General features: G+C 35.2%; 1 protein-coding gene across 1 annotated transcript; it reads left to right on the forward strand.

Moving 5' to 3' along the window:
• Positions 1-1362: 1362 nt before the first annotated feature.
• LOC101003140 (putative 60S ribosomal protein L37a) lies at positions 1363-1770 on the forward strand. Its single transcript, XM_009207198.4, has one exon. The coding sequence runs from the start codon at positions 1419-1421 to the stop codon at positions 1695-1697; it is 279 nt and encodes a 92-aa protein (XP_009205462.1). The 5' UTR covers positions 1363-1418; the 3' UTR covers positions 1698-1770.
• The last annotated feature ends 15016 nt before the right edge of the window (positions 1771-16786 follow it).

Here is a 16786-nt window from a genome sequence, read left to right on the forward strand (position 1 = left end):
TTTAAAAATTTAAGATATATAACAAATAAACATAGTGTGTAGTTTTTGGTTGGATCCTGGTTTTCAAAAAGAGGTTGAAAACCTGTTTTGGAACAACTTAAAACATGAATATATAGTGAGCATTAGTTGACATTAGAGAATTGTTGCTTATATTGTATAATAAAATTTTGTATGTATTAGAGCTATCCCACGTTTAAAGAGGTACACTGAACAGTCTCGTACTGTCTCCCAGGCTGGAGTGCAGTGGTGCGATCTCAGCTTACTGGAACCTCTGCCTCCCGGGTTCAAGCTATTCTCCTGCCTCAGCCTCCCCAGTTGCTGGGTTACAGACGTGTGCCATCACACCCAGCTAATTTTTGTGGGGTTTTTGGTAGAGACGGGGTTTCACCACACTAGCCAGGCTAGTCTCGAACTCCTGACCTCAGGTGATCCACCCGCCTCAGCCTCTTAAAGTGCAGGGATTACAGACATGACTCACTGTGCCCAGCCTATTTTTAAGTGTTTTAGTTAAAGGGTGTGTGTGTTTGTGTGTATAGAGAATGCACGCATGGCAAAAAGTCAAGTAATTTGAGTCTATTATCTAGTTGTATTATCTAGACTCAAATTGTTAAAATCTGGACTCAACAATCTAAGCCTAGATAATACAACCATGGGTGTACATGGTTATATTTTTTTCTACTCTTCTATGTGTTTGAACATTTTCATAATAAAAAGAATTTAAGCAAAAGTGTGATATAAAGATATTCTCATTCAAAGACTGAGATAGCTTTTTGCCAATTACAAACTGCACCAATAGATTTATTAATAAGTGAACTTTGGTAAGAAGGAAACTGAATTCAGGAAACAATGGAGAACAAAGAAATTAGTAAACATAAAATATCAGCAATGACAGCAATGACTAGAAGGTAGTAGGTAAAACAAAGATGGAAACAAAACATTCACTTGGAAGTTTGAGGGGTGACGCAAAGAATGTATGCTGAAATTCTAACAGTTCCTTACAAGAAATGTAAAGATGCTTATTAACTTAAAGATTTTTTAAAAACTTGTATGAATATTTAAAAGTTGAGGTGTTCATTAGAATGAAAAATACATAACCTCAAAATAAAGAAGAAAAAAAAGAAATAAAAATATCCAATTATTCAAAAATCCAAAACAGGAGGAGAGAAACAAGCATGAGAAAAGTAAAGGAAAAATTAAATATAAAATAGTATAAATTAATAAAAATACTTCAGTTATGGCAATAAGTACAAATACACTTAAATATGGAGTTAAAAAATTCTCAGATTGGATGTTTAAAACTAGATGCTATTTATGAAATAGGTAACAACTATCAAAAACATAACATTGAGTTTTCTAATAGTTGCAAGAGAGTAAAATAGCATAATACGTCTCGGGGCTCGGACCTAGTTCGCGGCGACATGGCCAAACGTACCAAGAAAGTCGGGATCGTCGGTAAATACGGCACTCGCTATGGGGCCTCCCTCCGGAAAATGGTGAAGAAAATTGAAATCAGCGAGCACGCCAAGTACACTTGCTCTTTCTGTGGCAAAACCAAGATGAAGAGACGAGCTGTGGGGATCTGGCACTGTGGTTCCCGCATGAAGACAGTGGCCGGCGGTGCCTGGACATACAATACCACTTCCGCTGTCACGGTAAAGTCCGCCATCAGAAGACTGAAGGAGTTGAAAGACCAGTAGATGCTCTTCTACTCTTTGAGACATCACTGGCCTATAATAAATGGGTTAATTTATGTAACAAAAAAAAAAAAAATAGCATAATACAATTTATATAAACTTTTTTCTCTCTTAGTAGGGAGACACCAGGAGAGATACAAACTTTTAATACACACACAAAAGCAATACTAACCACATAATATTATTTGGCAATAGAAAGGAACAAACGTCTGGTCATTTTTGAAAAGATGAAATTACAGATAAAGCAGTTGCCAAAGGCTAGGGATAAAGGGTAAAAGGTGAAGCTATAAAAGAGTAGCAAGAAGGAGATCTCTGTGGTGATAGAATAGTTCTGCATCTTGATTGCCTGCACAAATCTACACGTGATTAAAGTAACAGAACTATACACGTATGTAGTACCAATGCCATTTTCCCAGTTTTTATATTGTATTATAGCTATATAAGAACTCACCAATAGAGGAAACTGGGTGAAAGGTATACAAGCTCTCTCTGTTCTATCCTTTTCAATTTTCTGTAGACTGTGAATCTATAATTATCTCAAAACAAATGTTCTTTTTAAATACTATATGCTGCTTTAACTAAAGATATATATAGTGAAAGTATTAAAATGTCTTGGTATTGTTTGAATATTTCTGAAAGTTATGTGTTTGATACTTAAAATTTACAAAATAATAAGAGCAGTGACGCAGGAAATAGAAACTATAAATAGCTTACAAACAAATGAAAATGTTGGGCCCTGATATTGTGTCAGAAATTGCATGCATGTGCAAATTAAACACATAGTTAGACATTCTCTTTGTTTTGTGATCATTCTTCATTCATTTCACTCCAATCTCAAACTCAGAGGGAATTGTGATATTCCAGTTTAAGCAGGGAATAGAGGCATTCCTGACCCAGCATGGTTCCCACATACATGAACTTCAGTTACCATGGATTGGTTAAATAACAACTGTCCCTCAACAACATGATTCAAATTTCAGTTACCACGGTATATTAAATGTGAGTAATTGCATAAAGTATAAACTTCGCTGCCAGCTCTTCACTCCACAAATCACTACATAAATAACAGATGTGTACCATGATCAGTGAACAATCACATCACTTCTTTCAAAGTCTGTTGGTGATCGATCACAGAGCATTTGTTATTCAGTTCACGCACAGTCATGTTGTGTCCTTGTCTCATGGCGACAAACAGGTGACTCTTTACAAAAATGGATAATCAAAAGAGGGAATTAGCCACAAAGATGCAAGTGCTGGAAATGATAGAAAAAAAATGATAAAGCTGGAAGTGAAATTAGAATCACACATAAATGGAGTTATAGAAGAAATAGACAATTGTGTGTGTAGACAATTGCCATTAGAGAGACTCTAGCAAGAGGAACTTAGTGAAGGCAAACAAATGAGAAAAATGATTGTAGTGAATTCTATCCCAGGGAAAGTAACTCCAGCAAAAAGTTTCACATAAAAGGAATTCTCAGAGATAATTTACAACATCAAAAGTGAATAGAATAAAATGTTGGAAGCTGAACCATCTACTTAAAAAAGGTGTTTGGAATTTGCCAAGGCAACTGTAAGTTATGCAACAAGAGGACAAGTACTGGTCAGCTACAAACACATGGGAAGCTTTTACAGACAAATGAAACACCTTGATTCTCAATATTTTTAATGTTTTAAGCTACAGTGCACTAAATATGAGTTTTACTCTTTTTAAATTTCCCTATACATGTATAACTATGTGTATATATAACTTTATGCATCATAACCCTATATATATATATATAACCAATAGTCAGACAGTTTTTAATGTTTTGAGGAAAGTTGACAGAACAATTTTCATTTTTCCCATTGATTATTAAAATCATTTTGCCAGTTATTTTTATTGCCTCATATTCCTGTGTAAACAAAGACTTCCTGTATACAAAGGGGAGAATGCAGTGGTGCAAAAATTAAGTAAGAGCTAAAATTAAGTAAGGGAGTAAGAGCTACCTTCTTCTTTTTAAAAATATATTTTCTTTCTGACTTGTGAGGAAAATAACACAAATAGGACCTACTTATGCTTCAATATTAACCCTTGATGGTGTCATTTGACAGTCATATTCCCTTTTTAATGGTCCTTCAAATATTTTAAGCAATAGAGCCCTTATATCGAACAAAATCTGAAGTGGAACAATTTGTTGGATTATACTTAAGGTTTTTGGTTTATGAAGCTAATTAGTGAGAATTTTGATGAATTGATGACTATACATGAGAACTGTAGTCCATTTCTCATGTATAGTCACCAGCATCCACTTTTTCCCTGCATTTTATCTCCGTTATTTAAAGCTATATAGGCGCAGCTGCAAATGCTACCAGTTCAAGTTACCCTTGAAATCTCTGAATACTCAATTAAACTGAGATGGCTAGTCTACCTATTTGAGCACATGTATGAAACTTTTCATAATCGTAATCATAATAAAACCTTCCCTGGCAGCTTTAATCCATAATATGCACAAAAAAGTTAACCTAGCAGCACAGTTCACACATTATAGCTATTAGTGTTAAACAATTTATAGCATACATGAATTTGTCTTTTTTTTAATTTTTAAGTAAGCTAAAAATTTTGTTAAAATATTCTAAGAACTGCTGAAGCATTGAGGAACTTTATGGAACAAAATTCAGAATTCATTATGCATACCTCTTGGTGTCAAAAGTAAATTTTTACATAATGGTGAAGAAGTATTCTTAATTTTTATTTCACTTGATACTTCTTTCACAAGCTTCTATCCCTGTATTACAATGTTACTCATTTCTGATTGACTACATAATATGTAGCCATCAAGGAGAAACTGGTTTCACCTTGCTGTGAAAGAAATCACCCTTTGTTTTTAAATAGAGGACCTACATATAATTCATTATTAAACTATTTGAAGTATATAATTTGAGATTCAATTATTAAAATTAAAGAAAATATTATGAAGAAGCTATGTTATAAGGAAAGTAAATTTGTGTAGCTGTTCCAGAAACAGTTGACAACATGATTCAAAGGTCTTTAAAAATCTTCAGTGCAATGACCAATGTTAGCGTGAGGCATGTATCCTGAAGAAAGAATCTGATACATGTAAAGACATGGACATATAAGGTTCATTGTTGTGAAATAATTTATAAAAATCAGTCACCACCTAAATTACCCAATATTAAGGAACTGGCTAACTAAGCCATGGCATTTATATACAATGGAATGGTATATTGATAAGAACAGATGTTCACAAAATATATAGAGAGTCCTATATAAAAACAGAATGATTAGTAGTATTAAACTTTAACTGTATTTACCTGCAGGTGATGCAATAATGAATGATTTTTCTTTCTGCCTATCTATATTTAATATTTTTCTGTAGATAACTAGAACATACTGTGTTAAAATTGTGTTTAAAATAAGTAATAAATGGATTTGTTTGTTCATTTGTTTTTAATGAAAAAGAAAACTAAAGGAAATAGCAGTAACTCTATATAGGCAGAACCGAGCCCTGTTCTACATAATCTCCTTATCCGTAGGAGATATGATTGGGGGTAAAGGGAAAGCAGGAAATTGTGAAGTTCAGTTTAAAGATGTGTGGTGATTCTAATATGTCTTTAAAATGCTGGCCAACTCTCAAGGGAATGACATTTGAAAGGTACGATGTAATACTATACTTTAGGATGTTCAATAAACAATAAATAAATGAAGGTTTAATTCCGAAGTGGGTAGGACTAAGACTGTTAGTATCAAACTCTTTTTTAAAATGAGAAAAAAAAAAAAGAAAGAAAGAAAGAAAAAAAGAAAGTAAAACACTAACAACAGAAATTAAAGATAATGTCACAAGGCTTGCCAAATTTTGAGTATTACAGAAGTACCAATTATAAAATATAAGCTTCCTAAAAAGCCAAAGAGCTGCTAATACTGATTTTAACAAAAGTATAGGCTGGATGCAGTGACTCACGCCTGTAATCCCAGCACTTTGGGAGCCTAAAGTGGGCAAATTACCTGAGGTCAGGAGCTCAAGACCAGCCCGGCCAACATGATGAAACCCCGTCTCTGCTAAAAACACAAAAATTAGCCGAGCATGGTGGTGCGCACCTGTAATCTCAGCTATGTGGGAAGCTGAGGCAGGAGAATCGCATGAATCCAGGAGGCAGTGATCGCGCCACTGCACTCCAGCCTGGGCAATATAGTGAGACTCCATCTCAAAAAAAAGCAAATAAAAATTAAAAATAAAATAAAAAATGAAAGTATAGATGGCCTCTCTCTCTTTTGTTGAGGGTGTGACAGTCATCTGTGTAACTCAGAGGACCATCCATTTAACTTAAAATTGATTCCAAATTTGCTCTTTATATATTATTCCCAATATAATCTTTAATGGTTCTTAATATCTAATTATAATAGCTCTAAATGCCACAACGTGTTATGACTTTTCCTCTTACTTGTTCACTTTCCATCTGAGGGAAAGATTGTGCGACCCAGGAATTTAAAAGCTGAAGATATCGCTGTCCTTCCAATTCTGTCTTTTATAAGTCACTGGCGACTAAAAGAGAACAACTGATTGCCCTATATTCATCAGGGGATTAAATCAGAAAGAGTAGATTAAGAAAATAAATATAATTGAAAAATCAACTTTTTTAAAGATTACTTTTATTAAAATGATAAATAACATTTCTGCTTATACATTTAATAAAACTATTATTGATAATTTTATTGGTAAATTAATTTTACCAAACATTAATACATTCATATTAGGAGTGAATTTGTAGACAGAAGACAGATACATATACAGAGGCAGATGCTGTTTATTTCATTTATACATTTTAATATTGAGGTGTGTATATAGAGACAGATATATACAGATGTATAGGTATTTATCTTAGAGTTTCTCGAACTCAGCACCATTGCTATTTCTGGACTGGATAATTCTTTGTTGTGGGAAGCTGAGTGGTTAGTAGCTTCCCTGGCTTCTACCCATTAGGCAGGAGCAGCAGTAGAACCCCCAAGTCATGACAATCAAAAGTGTCTCCAGGTAATGCCACATGTCTCTTGGGGAGGAGAGGAGGACAGAAGAGCAAAATTGTCCCTGGTTGAGAACCACTGATATAGATATATAATGTATAAATACATACATATATATATATTCAGATCATTTCAAATGCTCATGCACTTTAACGCTAGTTATTCTAAAACTAAAACTACTAAACAGTCTTTTCAAAATTAAAAAAGGTAAAGGAAATAAATAAAAATGATAATCAGAACTATAAATAAAAATTATTAATAAAAAGGGCTTGCGGTGGCATTCTTTACAATGGCTAAATTGTTTTAAATGAAATTGACTTAAATATCCAAATTTAGATGTGAATGATTACCCAAATTATGATAAATTCAAAGTGAAATATTAAAAATCCATGAAAAAATATGTGTAGGAAAAACATTTTAACAGTAATAGGAATGCATATGATAATTTAAGCAAAAAGACTCTAAGATGATGCATGTAACACAGGATTTTTAAAAATGCACTAAAATACTGAATGGTTATATCATGAAATAGTAACACTTGTCGCTGGATGGTAGGATTGTGAGTGTTTGACTGTGATGAACAGAAGAATTGCCTTTTGCCCCTTTATGCTTTTCAGCACTTTCCAAAATATAAACTACAATAAAAGTATTTTAAAATATTTCTCTAATAGAAATTTCATAAAACAAATAAGCTTCTCCTTCTAAACTAGAAGTGGTTCTCAAAGGACCCATGTAACTTTGATGGCAAAGCAGGACCCTTCTTGGTGAGGAACTTTCTGAGACAGTTTATTTACATCATAGTTAGGCTACATCTTCAGAGCCTAAGTACAATAAGGAAAGACAGAAGTCCATCATGCCCACCAAGGCCGCTGTCAACAAATCGCAAGATAACTCCATGGCCCCCCATCATTGTACTCACAATGGAGAACATGCCAGAATGGAATTTGCCTGTGGCTTTTCTTATATTTACTGTTTTATAACAACATAATGGAAAAATACTAACACATTTCTGCTAAATTTGGTTGTATCTTATATAAGATTTCTTTAGTAAAATAGTACAATTTTATAAGGAAAGGATCAGGACAAATCTCTGCAAAACAAAACTAAATAATCAAACCAAACCAAATGGAAAGAAATAAACTTAGAGAGAATAGAAAATTATCAAGTATAGTTTTACCTAAGTCTTTTCTTAGGGAAGTTATATTTAAATAATATTAGTGTATCAGTGAGCTTCTGTTTCTGCGTTTCTCCATATTCCCTTTATTACTAAGTTGGTGGTCTCTAAAAATAGCTATTTTTCAAAACATGTAACTGTTTATTTTTTCATGCACATGAGTTTTTAAAAATAAATTCAAATAGGCTGAAGGCAGCAAAATAAAAATAAAGAGCTCGCTCTACTTCAACCTCCGGTCTCATTCTCTGAATATTAATAGTTTCTTGGGTCTCATTACAGAAATGTTGGGTACATATACAAATTACAAACACACAGACTCACAAACACACATATACTTATTTTATACATGTGGAAATATAATGTGCTTGTTGTTCTGCATCATCTTTTCTCCCTCAAAAATATATCTTGGAAAGCCTTTCATGTTGGCACATAAAACTAAAATTCATTCTTTGTAGTAGTGAAACGTTATTGCATGTATGGTTTTACCATAATTTACTCAACAGTTTGCTACTGATGTATACTTAAGTTGCTTGAAGTTTTCACATTATGATTTGCTGAAATGAGCATCCATGTACTCATATTTTTGTACTTTTTTGTAATACAATATTTTGTAATATTTTGTATTATTGATTCAAGTAGGATAAAGTTGCAGATTGCTGAGCCGAATACATTTGATTTAATTTTTGAGAGATATTATGAAATTACTCTATATGTAACTTTACACCAACTAATACTCCCGTAAACAGTGTATAGAAATAACTCTTCCCACAACTTTATCTTGCAGGATATTCTATGGTTATAAAGTATATACTCTGAAAGCAAACACCAACACCATTTTATTCTGTTAGCTATCACACTTTGATCATGTATTCTTCCATGTATTCTGCCATTAGAAGTGTTTACCTAGTTGTATAGTTGATATTTAAATGTCCAATATTTTAGGAATAAAGGGCATTAAGGCATGGCTTGGGCATTAGCTACAAAATCTAGTAGTAATGGATTTTGCCACTCCCATTGTAATGGAGGAAATAACTATATAATCTAGTTTCCAGAATCTTAGGTGGTATGTTAAAGCTAGTTTTGATGGTACATCCAAATGTAGTAATCAGATAATTGTTTTCAAAAAAAAAAAAAAAGAAAGCGGTCATTTATTTTTAACGGGATTCTTTGGTTTCCATTTATATTCTTTTTTCTAAAAATAATTTCAAAATATTTTTGGCATTTCCTCATGTCCCTCTGAAATAACTTTGCGATGTTTATCAGATATTTTACTAATATCTCCCAAAATGTGTATTTTTCAAATTTTTGTAAGAAAACACCAGCCTCCTAATTGTTAGCAGTGTAAGGATAAATAATTTCTTACCTGAAATTCTTGAACTTCTCCAATACCTCTCTTAAAAGCTCTACAGAGTAGAAGCTGTGAAACATATGCTACGTCCAAGAAAGAAATCTTTAAATTGTGGATGCAAGCACAAAGTGGTTGCTCTTTTAGAAGACAATTTTCTTCACTGCAAACCAGCAGTGGGCACAGTCTAGTTATAGCCCTCAGAAAAGCTGTGCTGTGATATATTAATTTACACCTACTGTGCCCTTAAATGAGAAGTCAAAGGCCACATACTGAGCACATAACTTTTACTCCAACATGAAACAGATTTTATATTTACTAGTACAAATATTTAAGGTATGATGTCTGGGAATTTGCAGTACGACCAAAAAAATAAAAATAAAAAAATTTAAATAAAACAGAGAATTTATGGTACAATTAGCTAATCCATGATGCCAGAATGTCCAAAATAAACAGTGAAAGAAATCATCAACTACAGCTTGAAAATTTAACCAAATAATGAAAGAGTTGTTAATTACTTAAATTACAACCATGAGTCAATGTTTTCACACTAAATTTTTGAAGTTAATGTAAATAAATCAGACTTTGTGGCTAAAAAACTACTATACTTATTCTTATTCCATAAAGCAGTATTCTTCATTCTGTATATACCTTTTAAAAAGATGGAGTCCCATATCTCAGGAACAAAACAATAAAAATTATAATTTCTTTATTAGAAGTAGTCCATTTTAATTACAATAGCTATGCTATTTTTACTTGAGAAAACGTACTTCTAAGAATAATATGCTGTTACTGAAGCACCATTTATGCCCCCCATAACACTGACTACTTCACCTGCAGCAGCACATGGTGATAGTTTCCAGAATGCTGACAATTTTGTTTGGGTAGCAAATACCCTGAGGAGGAGACACCCTCATCCAGTGGGTAAGAGTCAGTTGGTAAATGTCTTTGCATCTCCACCTACTGATGGGTGATTTTAAGGGGAGCTTCTTGGAGGATCCCCAATGGGATGTGACCACAGTGGTTACCCACACATTACTGCATTCTTTATTACCTTATCTCTCCTGCCTTTGCTTCCTAGGATGACTTCCCCCAAAAACTAAGTGCATCCAAGTCCTCGCCTCAAAGTATGCTTTGCAAGTAACCCAAATTAAGAAAAACAGCTTAAATGTGGTAGAAGCATATTACTCATTCTTTGTACAGTTCAGAGGTATATAGTCAAAGGCTAATAGGGTGGCTCTGCCATTCTTGACATGTAGCTTCTGCACCCAATTACAGGATGGCCCAAGTTGACTGGTCCACTTCTCACCAGCTCCCAGACTGTGGAAAAGGAGGAAAAGCAGAGCGCCCAAGACCATTTCTTTTAAGGGCACAGCTCATCCTAGAAATGGTACATAACACTCCTAGGTCTTTGGTAAGGACCTAATTACATGGCTACACTTGGCTACAAGGGTGGCTGGGAAATGTAGTCTCTGTTTGGCAATCATGTACACAGGTAAAACTCAGGAGTTCTATTTTTTTAAGAAACGGATAAAGGACATCAGTGACAAATACCTGCACCTTTATAATGCCCTGTATTACCTTAGACCAATTATATTTCATGTGATTATTGGTAAGATTGGGTTTAAATGACTAACTTGAAGTTTGTTTTCTATTTGTCCCCTTTATTCTTTGTTCTCTTTTTCTCTTTCTCTGACTTCTTTTGGATAATTATTTTCTATGATTCCATTTTTTTCTTTTGTGAGCTTATTAGCTATACATCCTTGTCTTATTATTTTAGTAGTAGCACAAAGGCTTACAGTATCTATCTTGAACTTACCACATTTTGCCTTCAAGCAATATTATGCCACTTGACATACAGCATAGTACCATTCTATTCTACTCCGTACTTCTATGAAATCGGCTTTTGTAGATTCCACAAATGAGTGAGATCATGCAGTATTTGTCTTTCTGTGTCTGATTTATTCTACTTATCAAAATGTTCTGTAGGTTTATGCACATGGCCACAAATGATTTAAGATTTTATTATTTTATGGCTGAATAATATTCTACTGTGGATATATATCAATTATTTTTATCCATTCATCTGTTGATGGACACTTAGGTTGGTTCCATACCTTGGTTATTGTGAATAGTGCCACTGTAAACATGAGAAAGCAGATATCTCTTTGACAGATGGATTTCATTTTATTTGAATAAATACCCAGTAGTGAGATTGCTAGATCATATGGCCATTCTTTTTTTAATTTTTTGAGAAACCATCATAGTTTTCCATAATGGCTATACTGGTTCACATTCCCACTAACACTATATAAAGGTTCATATTTCTCCACATCCACATCAACATTTGTTATTTTTCATCTTTTTGATAATAAACATTCCAATTGGGGTGAGGGGTGATACATCATTGTGGTTTTGAATTGTACTGCCCTGATGATTAGTAATGTTGGGCATTGTCTAATATATCTGTTAGCCATTTGTGTGTCCTTTTTGGAGAAATGTTTATTCAGGTCTTTTGCCCATTTTTATATCAGATTACTGATTTTTTTGCTATTGATTTTTTTCTTATTCTGGATAACAGAATAAAGTTGTTTGTTCTTATATATTCTAGATATTAACCCTTGACAAATGCACAGTTTGTAAATATTTTCTCTCATACTGTAGGTTTTCTCATCATTCTGTTGATTGTTTCCTTTCTTATGCAGAAGCATTTTAGTTTGATATAGTTCCATTTGGTTATTTTTGCTTTTGTTGTTTGTGCTTTAGAGTTCATATACAAAAAATCCTTGCTCAAACAAATGTGATTAAGTACTTCCCCTGTTTTCTTCTAGTAGTTTCATAGTTTTGGCTTTTACATTTAAGTCGTTAATTCATTTTGAGTTGATTTTTAAATATGGTGAGAGATAGGGATCTAGTTTCATTCTTCTACGTGTGAACATCTGGTTTCCCTAGCACCATTTATTTAAGAGGCAGTCTTTTTCCTCATGTGTGTTCTTGGTGACTTTCTTACTAATAAGTTGACTATAAGAGCATGGATTTATTCTTGTGTTCTCTATTCTGTTCCATTGGTCTACATGTCTATTTTTATGTCAATACCATGCTGTTTTGGTTGCTATCATTTTGTAATACATTTGAAGTCAGGTAGTGTGATGCTTCCAACTTTATTTCCTTTGCTAAAAATTGCTTTAGCTATTTTTATGGTTTCATGCAAAATTTAATATTGTTTTCTCTATTTCTGTGAAGAATGTCATTGGTATTTTGATAGAGATCACATTGAATCTGTAGTCACTTTGGGTAGCATGGAGATTTTAACAATATTAATTCTACTAATACATGAACAAAGAATATTTTTCCATTATTCGTGTCCATTATTTGGGAAAGGACATAGCCAAACCATATGATTCCACCCCTAGTTCCTCCCAAATCTCAAATCCTCACATTTCAAAAACAATCATGCCTTCCCAACAGTCCCCCGAAGTCTTAACTCATTCCAGCATTAACTCAAAAGTCCACGGTCCAAAGTCTCATCTGAGACAAAGCTAGTCCCTTCCACCTATGAGCCTATAAAATCAAAAACGAGTAAGTTACTTCCTAGATACAATGAGGGTAGAGGCATTAGGTAAATACAGCCATTCCAAACGGGAGAAATTATCAAAACAAAGGGGCTACGGGCCCCACGCAAGTCCAAAATCCAGTGGGGTAGTCAAATTTTAAAGCTCCAAAATGATCTCTTTGGCTCCATGTCTCACGTCATGGTCATGCTGATACAAGAGGTGGGTTCCCATAGTTTTGGGCAGCTCTGCCTCTGTGGCTTTGCAGAATACACTCCTCCTCCTGGCTGTTTTCACAGACTGACATTGAGTGCCTACAGATTTTCCAGGAGCACAGTGAAAGCTGTCAGTGAATCTACCATTCTGGGGTCCAGAGGACGACAGCCCTCTTCTCACAACTCCACTATGCATTGTCCCAGTCGGGACTCTGTGTGAGGGCTCCAACCCCACACTTCCCTTCCACACTGCCCTAGTAGAAGTTCTCCTTGAAGGCTCCACCCCTGCAGCAAACTTCTGCCTGGACATCCAGGCATTTCCATACAACATCTGAAATTTAGGTGGAGGTTCCCAAACTTTAATTTTTGACTTCTATGAACCCAAGGGCCCAACATCAGGTATAAACTGTCAAGGCTTGGGGCTTGCACCCTCTGAAGCTACAGCCTGAGCAGTACATTGGCCCCTTTTAGCCACAGCTGGAGCTGGAGCTGAAGCAGCTGGGATGCAGGGCACCATGTCCCAAGGCTGCATGGAGCAGGGGGGGCCTGGGCCCTGCCCAGGAATTTTCCCCTCCTAGGCCTCCAGACCTGTGATGGGAGGGGCTGCTGTGAAGGTCCCTGACTTGCCCTGGAGACATTTTCCCCATTGTCTTGGTGATTAACATTTGGCTCCTCATTACTTACACAAATTGCCACAGCCAGCTTGAATTTCTCCCCAAAAAATGGGGTTTTCACTTCTATTGCATTGTCAGGCTGCATATTTTCCAAACTTACATGTACTGCTTCCTCTTGAGCACTTCACCACTTAGAAATTTCTTCCCCAGATACCCTAAATCATCTCTCTGAAGTCAAAGTTCCACAAATCTCTAGGGCCAGGACAAATTGCTGCCAATCTCTTTGCATAGCAAGAGTGACATTTACTCCAGTTCCCAAAAAGTTCCTCATCTCCATCTGAAACCACCTCAGCCTGGACCTTATTGTTCATATCATTATCAGCACTTTGGTCAAAGCCATTCAACAAGTCTCTAGGAAGTTCTAAACTTTCCCACATTTTTCTATCTTTTTCTGAGCCCTCCAAGTTGTTCAAACCTCTGTCTGTTACCAAGTTCCAAAGTCGTTTCCACGTTTTGGAGTATCTTTACAGCAGCACTTCACTCTACCCTTTACCATTACCAATGTACTGTATTAGTTCGGTCTCATGCTACTATAAGGACATAACCATGTCTGGGTAATTTATAAAGAAAAGAGGTTTAATGGACTCACAGTTCCACATGGCTGAAGAGGCCTCACAATCATAGAGGAAAGCAAAGAAGGAGCAAAGGTGTGTCTTACATAGCAGCAGGCAAGAGAGCTAGTGCAGGGGAACTGCCCTTTTATAAAACCATCAGATCTCGTGAGATTTATTCACTATCGTGAGAACAGGGTGGGGAAAAGCCCACCCTGTGATTCAATTACCTCTTACCGGGTCCCTCCCACATGTGGGGTTTATGGGAGCCGCAATTAAAGATGAAATTTGGGTGGGGACACAGTCAAACCATATCCATAATCTCAATAGATGCAGAAACAGTATTTGATAAAATCCAGCATCCCTTCACAATAAAAAACCCTATACAAACTAGGCATAGAAGAAACTACCTCAAAATTATAAAAGCTATCTATGACAAACCCACAGTCAATGTCATACTGAATAAGAAAAAGTTGAAATCATTTCCCCTAAAAACTGGAACAATAGAACACCACTTCTATTCAATATAGTACTGGAAGTACTAGCCAGAACAATCAGGCAAGAGAAAGAAATAAAGGGCATCTGTATTAGTCCATTTTCATGCTGTTGATAAAGGCATACCCTACACTGGGCAATTTACAAAATAAAGAGGTTTATTGGACTCACAGTTCCATGTGGCTGGGAAGACCTTCATCATGGCAGAAGGTGAAAGGCATGTCTCACATGGCAGCAGACAAGAGAGGAGAGCTTCTCAGAGATGGTATCTCATTGTGGTTTTCACTTGCATTTCTCTAATGATCAGTGAGGTTGAGCTTTTTTCATGTGATTGTTGGCCACACATATGTCTTCTTTTGAAACGTGTCTGTTCATGTACTTTTCCCACTTTTTAATGGGGCCGTGGGATTTTTCTTATAAATTTGTTTAAGTTCCTTATAGATGTTGGATATTAGAACTTTGTCAGATGCATAGTTTGCAAATGTTTTCTCCTATTCTGTAGGTTGCCTGTTTACTCTGTTGATAGTTTCTTTTGCTGTGCAGAAGCTCTTAAGTTTCATTAGATAACTTTTGTCAACTTTTGCTTTTATTGCTATTGCTTTGACATTTTCATCATGAAATCTTGGCCTGTTCCTATGTCCAGAATGGTATTGCCTACATTGTCTTCCAGGTTTTTAGTTTTACATTTAAGTCTTTAATCCATTTTAAGTTAATTTTTGTAGATGGTGTAAGAAAGAGGTACCATTTCAATCTTCTGCATATGGCAAGCCAATTATCCCAGCACCATTTATTGAATAGGGAGTCCTTTTCCTATTGCTTGTTTTTGTCAGCTTTGTGGAAGATCAGATAGTTGTAGGTGTGTGGCCTTATTTCTGGGCCCTCTATTCTGTTCCATTGGCCTATATATCTGTTTTTGTACCAGTACCATGGTATTTTCGTTACTGTAGCTGTAATATAGTTTAAAATTGGGTAGTGTGATGCTTCCAGCTTTGTTCTTTTTGCTTAGGATTGCCTTGGCTATTCAGGATTTTTTGGTTGTTCTTTCATACGAATTTTAAATTAGTTTTTCTAGTTCTGTGAAGAATGTCGTTGGTAACTTAATAGGAAGAGCACTGAATCTATAAATTGCTTTGGGCAGTATGACCATCTTAATGATATTGATTCTTCCTCTCCACGAACATGGAAAGTTTTTCCATTTGTTTATGTCATCTCTGATTTCTTTGAGCAATGTTTTGTAGTTCTCTTTGTAGAGATCTTTCACCATCTCATTGGTTAGCTGTGTTCCTAGGTATTTTATTCTTTTTATGGCAGTTGTGAATGGGATAGTGTCCCTGATTTGGCTTTCAGCTTGATTGTTGTTGGTGTATAGGAATGTTAGTGATTTTTGCCATTGATTTTGTATCCTGAGACTTTTCTCAAGTTGTTTGTCAACTTAAGGATCTTTTGGATTTAGACTATGGGGTTTTCTTGATATAAGATCATGTCATCTGGAAACAGAGATAGTTTGACTTCCTCTCTTCCTATTTGGATGCCCTTTATTTCTTTCTCTTGCCTGATTGCCCTGGCCAGGACTTCCAATACTATGTTTAATAGGAGTAGAGTTTTCCAAAGTTATTTCTGCTATTGATTTCTACTTTCAGTCCATTATGGCCAGAAAAGATGCTTGTCATTAATTCTATTTTTGTAAATTTTTTGAGACTTGTTTTGTGCCTAACATGTTATCTATCTTAGAGAAAGTTTAATGTGTTGATGAGTGGAATGAATATCGTGCAGCTGTTGAATAGAATGTTCTGTAAATGACTGTTAGAACCATTTTATCTAGAATGCAATTTTTTTTTTTTTTTTTTTTTGAGACAGAGTCTTGCTCTGTCACCCAGACTGGAGTACAGTGGTGTGATCTCAGCTCACTGCAGCCTCTGCCTCCTGAGTTCCAACGATTCTCCTGCTAGAGTGCAATTTAAATCCAATGTTTGTTTGTTGATTTTCTGTCTGGCTGATCCACCCATTGCTGAAAGTGAGGTGGTGAATTTCCCTACTATTATTAAATTGAAGTCTATGTCTCTCTTT

Source organism: Papio anubis, chromosome 3 (genome assembly GCF_008728515.1).
Source record: "Papio anubis isolate 15944 chromosome 3, Panubis1.0, whole genome shotgun sequence".
Taxonomy (NCBI): Eukaryota; Metazoa; Chordata; class Mammalia; order Primates; family Cercopithecidae; genus Papio; species Papio anubis.

Bases quoted from the DNA above. Each gene is read 5' to 3' on its own strand.
- LOC101003140 (XM_009207198.4), top strand. From the start codon at position 1,419: ATGGCCAAACGTACCAAGAAAGTCGGGATCGTCGGTAAATACGGCACT.